The sequence below is a fragment of the Pollachius pollachius genome (genome assembly GCF_949987615.1).
Source record: "Pollachius pollachius genome assembly, chromosome: 17".
In the NCBI taxonomy this organism is placed as follows: domain Eukaryota; kingdom Metazoa; phylum Chordata; class Actinopteri; order Gadiformes; family Gadidae; genus Pollachius; species Pollachius pollachius.
This window is the reverse complement of record NC_136950.1, coordinates 12,600,196-12,605,852: the sequence shown is the minus strand read 5'-3', so window position 1 is coordinate 12,605,852 and position 5,657 is coordinate 12,600,196. Positions and strand designations below refer to the sequence as shown.

Sequence of the window (5,657 nt, the reverse complement as noted above, 5' to 3'; positions counted from 1 at the left end):
CAGTAAATACCTAGGCCTATAAATATTTTTGGAAATATTATTTTTATAAAATAGATAATATAATTGAATATGAATATAAAACGATTAATTGAAATCCAAGCAGAAATGTAAACGTTCTAGGCCGTTTTATGCATAAAACTGCAGCTCCCCCGTTTACTTGTATTAGTTTACCGGCCAGCATCGGCCTCCCCAATATGGCGGCGAAGTTTACGTACCAAAAAATTGGTCGAAACCGCCAATGCAGCGCCTGTATATCTACGAGGCAGACCTGTAGGGGGATCCGGCGTAGTCCAGGAAGTGCCCTTTTATGGAATTCAGAGAATTTCATAGCCTGCAGATCTACTTCCGGTTGGGCGTGCCTACGTATTGGAGTCCTCTGTTTAGGAAATAAAATACTATTATTACTCTACTATTCGGTTATATTAGAAACCAAAAGCTCTTCCCACTACATTTGAAACGGTAAGCCGTGTCGTTGACACTAATGATAACAATAACCTCTGAAAGCTCGCTTTAGGAAGTACCGTTAAGGATGCAACACATTTCTGTTATCCTGAACATAACTTCCTTAGGGCGCTTTCTCATAACACACTCTCTTTCTGGTGTAAATTACACACATGTAACGCAATAGTGCGCCATTGCTTCTTGGCTTTAAATAACACTTATATTCCACTCATTGTTTGCCGAATATCCCAGAAAATGTCTAAATCGCTGAAGAAGATAGTGGAGGAGAGTCGGGATAAGAACATTCCCGAGGTGGATATGTGTGACAGAGGGATTTCCAACATGCTGGACGTCCCATCACTGTGTAAGTTTTCATTTCACCGCCATATCATCGGAGATGTTTTATTGTCAATGTGCTGTTCTTTATGAAGAAAAAGTTGGAACAAGGGCTGTAGAAATAATGGGTACTCCTCGGCTCACTTTGTCGGGGCAACAGTCGATGACGTCTGCTCTGGCGTGCCCTGCTAACTGCATACTGCTATTCCCTATTTAGGTATTTGTGTATTTAACTATACACAGTAATATAGAGTCAGTGTATTTCCTGCTTTTTCAATTACAGCTCTATCGTTGTTTGGACGATTACGTTTTTAATGATAGTATTTGACATCTTATTATTTTTAATGAATGTATAATGTTAGTAAAATCATGCCTCGAAGACTTTTCTTGAGGAAAAATGCGCCCAGTAAATAATCTTTAGATACATGTTTTAAAACATGCCCCAGAAAATACAATACTTTTGTAATAACTGTACATTTACAGTAGAGTAATTACAATGTAGCTTTTGGACAGTGTACAACAGGTACCATACCCTAATCGATCTTTGAAGGTCTGTGCCTAATGTGTGTTCTGTTTTTTTTTTATAGTCACCTTGTCCAACATCACTCAACTCGTTCTCAGCCACAACAAGATCACAGGTAGGTTCATTTTAGTAGCTCTGTTTATTTATTAAGAGTTATAAGCAGTTGGCTCAAGCCATGTTCTTCTTTTTACACTACAGAATTGTAGTGTAAAAACGTTCAAACTAGTAATATGTGTGATTCGATTTTATACCACTAGAGTGCAGTACAGATTATTCAAGACAGTAAACTATCTTTGAGCCATGTTGGAATGTTGGAAAGGAATTCTCAGATATAAATAACATAAAAAAATTCCCATCAAACACAAAATAGTTATCATCTGGTCTAAACAAATGTACCAAGACACTCAAGTTTGAAAAGATCCAACACCAACTTTCATGTCAGGCGCAAAGCAAAAATCGACCTGTTTAGCCTGCAGGCTACTATTCCCTAATCCAGCTGTGACACTCACACAGATGAAGCCACGATGAGATAACACATTATTGTCTCTCGTTATTGGTGCTATTTATATCCCAGATCAAGAAGCACCTTGGATAAGCCAATTGGCAATGATACGGATCACCCCGCGTGTACGGTTACCCCGCCCCCCCCCCGGGTGAAATGGCTCAGATGCAGCAGATCTAGGCTAACTCAAACATCTCAGCCTTTATTGGTCCATTTATTCATGATTGCTGCATGTTTATTTTAAGGAGGTATCGGGCCAGCTCGCCTTTTGCATTTGTTTAATTAAAGAAGATGAGGGAAGTGAGCTATAAAGCCGTGTTCGGCTTTTGAACTTTTGAAAGGTACTCACGAATTACAGTGACATTTGGAAAGTCTTTCATTAAGAGCTGGGTGGGGGGGCGAGGGAGAGGGGAGAGAGAAGGTTGAAGCTTCCATGTTGTCGCTGCTCCTCCGGCCCATTACCGTCCATCCTGCAGACATCCAGTACCAGGCAGTGGACAGACATGCACAGGCCAAATGTCACATGCCATATGTCACTGGGGGTTCTCTCCCTCTCTCTATCTCTCTATCTCTCGCTCTCACTCTCTCTCTCAGTGCCTTATGCATCCACACATTCCGGGTCAGAGACAAGGATAACTAGATAGCGTAGCTTGTATGGAAATCGATACAGCGTATTGTGAGGAGGGCCGCATAAATTGTCTTGGTTTTATCATGGGGTCATGCTTGTGTTGACCTCGCCACGACACACACACGTACACAGTGACTCCATCCGTCCACCATTGATTGTGGCCCGTTCACAGGTCCACAGAGAGGCACTGGGAGGGACGATGCTAGGGTTGTGGTGTCCGTGTTTGGGTTGTTGGTGGTGGTGGTCATCTAAGCACAATTGATTTCTGACATCCGAGGTAAAATGCCAGCACCCTTCTGGATGCAGAGGTCTGTCCTCAAGCCATGGACCATGGAGAGAGAGGGGGGGAAGAAATGAAGAAGGGGGGTGGGGCAGGCAGGAAGTAGACAGTTTAAAACAGAATATTCTGTCCTTGTAGTTTTTTTTCATTGTTAATTTTGCTATCACTTAAGCAGAGATTCATACTCTGATCATTTTTACCACATTAAGTGGCGAACTGTTCATTTCAGTCTGACTAACACAATGCTCATATGTGACTAACACAATGCCCATATGTGATGCATTTGACACATTTACAATGGCTGTCCAGCTGATTCCTTATTGTAAAAGCCTATCATGGCTACATAATGACGCAAACTGTAGAGAACATTTGTCAGATTTGGTTCATTTGAGGCCAGCCTTACGCTACTTGGAACACATTGACATCAGGAGAGCTTCTGAGTCACCTATAGCACTGGGGTTTGGGGCGGATGTAATCTTACAACAACAGCTTAAAAAAAAGCAACAGCAAAGTTTTTTCAAGTACACCAATAATGGTTATACCAATAACACACACACACACACACACACACACACACACACACACACACACACACACACACACACACACACACACACACACACACACACACACACACACACACACACACACACCGCGTGATAAGAGGAGCCATCCTGAGCGGACATCAGTATGCTGGGGGCCTTGCCTCAATGCTCATCATCCTCTCTGCAACATTCACATCAGGGTCCCCCTTCCCCCGCAAACATACACACACACACACACACACACACACACACACACACACACACTCTTCTCACATCACCCTCTAGACGCCTCACCCTCCCATTGATCCGCCTCCTAATCTGATAGAATTGCCCCCACACCCCCTTCTCGCCCATCCTTTCTCTCTGTTATCGGCCCCATCAATATCTCCACCGCCGCCCTCTCTCCTGACCAGAGAGTGTTCGAGGGTTTTTTTGGAGGGAGGGGGTGTACAAAAACAGGAGTAGTATAATAATGAATGAATAATGGATGGACGGATGGAAGGTGAGACGGAGAACCAAAGCGATGGTCAGGGCACAGCTGATCTGAAATGTCAAGGAGGCAGATCAGGGAGACCACCCCCCCCTCTTCCACTAATTGAGCCATCAAAGGCAATACTCCCCCCTCCCCTGGGCTAATGATGATGTGCTCGTTAAGGAGGTGTGTGTGTGTGTGTGTGTGTGTGTGTGTGTGTGTGTGTGTGTGTGTGTGTGTGTGTGTGTGTGTGTGTGACTTTCTAATAAGAAGGTGGACAACTGCGAACTGTGATTTTGTGTGTGTGTGTGTGTGTGTGTGCAGTGAGAGGGGAGGCCCATGATGAGGCAGTGCATGTCTTAAGGATATGTGTTCACAAGTGTGCACCCAAACACGTATGTCAATTCATGTTCTAACCTTTTCTCCCTTTGCATCCTCCCCTTTCCCGCACCTTCTGCACCCCCAGCGGTACCGGCCAACATCTCGGATCTGAAGAACCTGGAGGTGCTCAACATGTTCAACAACCAGATCGAGGAGCTGCCCACCCAGATCAGCAGCCTCCAGAAGCTCAAGCATCTCAACCTGGGGTGAGGATGTTTACCAAACACCCTTTTTTACATTGCTGAGGGCGACGCAAAATGCCTGTTTGTCCCTGAATCTGTTTCCCTGTGTGTGGGTGTGTGTGTCCGTGCACGTGGGTTCCTGTGTTTTGCCTGTGCATCTAATTCCTTGTGTGTGTGTGTGTGTGTGTGTGTGTGTGTGTGTATCTGTTTCTGTGTCCGTGTTTGTGTCCGTGCGCACTGCGCAGGTGTGCGTGTCTCAATGTGCGTGTGTGTGTCAATGCGTGTGTCCAAATTCAAGTCCGCACTCTGCAAGAGGAACATTTTAAAGAGTCTTGTCAATTCAGCTGTGCTTGCACTGAGGTCAAGGACAGCTCTTTGCCACTTTACAGTATCATAGTGTATAGCACTGTTTATGCTTTAGTCTGATTGTGTGTCCATTCACGCATGGATGCTTCACTCTGTCTCCTTCCTGTTCTCAGTCGTGGTTGTGGTTTAATCAGCGCTTCCTGGGTCGGGCCCAGATTGTCAGCTGGCTGTGTTGTTCACCTGATGCACTCTCTTGTCCGTGGGGGACTGTTATCAACGGCCCTTCATTGGACCGTCGATAACAGCCCCCCCCCCCCCCCCCCCCCTTATTAGAGAGCATCTGTATACTAGACTTACTCTCTGTTTGCCCATCTCCAGGTAGGTAGGTAATCGTATGTTTTTCTCTCACCCAAAATCCATATTGTTTATACAAAGTAAAACACAAGCAATTAAATATTGATGTGAGCATACAGCAATGCAGTATATGATTACTCACAACTGGCATATCACATGCGTTTCACCATGAGTGGAAGAGCTAATTAGACGATTGCTCCTTATGTCAAATGAACACAAATTTTAGTAGAGGCAAGGAAATTGTGTTCACATGTGTTCTTGAGGGAAGAACACAGGACAGCTGAATGAGAGTCTTCTTAAAAAAGTGCTTGCACAAAATTCAGACATTGAAAGAAAAAATATTTCTACAGTGTACTATACCTGATAAATGCAAGCAAAAGCGGTCCAGCCTGTAGAAATTACAAATCTTTCTTCCAAGGAAATATATTTGCGTACCATCTTTGTGTATGTTAAAAAAAAAAGGGACACAGCTGTGAAAAGTGCATCGGTGGTATTGTTTAAACTGCACGGTGTGGGCTGCCTCAAAGATCTTTTCCCGGCCCCCGCAGGTAGAGTTGGCGACATGAGCTTCCTCTCTGCGGGCTCCTGGTTAAATGACTTATCGTCTGAACTCTCTCCTTCCTCCCCCTGTGAGCACTTAGGCTAGCCAACACCGGCCCTTCATCCATCTAACCCCCCCCCTCAACGACCAAGGTGGTCCTCCGGCC

General features: G+C 44.6%; 1 protein-coding gene across 1 annotated transcript in view; it reads left to right on the top strand.

Annotated features, from left to right (window-relative positions):
- The first annotated feature begins 336 nt into the window (after positions 1-336).
- Positions 337-5,657, top strand: part of rsu1 (Ras suppressor protein 1) — a 25,828-nt gene continuing 20,507 nt past the window's right edge. The window contains exons 1-4 of the mRNA XM_079755138.1: positions 337-459; positions 694-805; positions 1,365-1,415; positions 4,194-4,314. Of these exons, the coding sequence (XP_079611264.1) occupies positions 697-805; positions 1,365-1,415; positions 4,194-4,314 (281 nt within the window). The 5' untranslated portion in view covers positions 337-459; positions 694-696. The remainder of the gene's footprint in view (positions 460-693; positions 806-1,364; positions 1,416-4,193; positions 4,315-5,657) is intronic.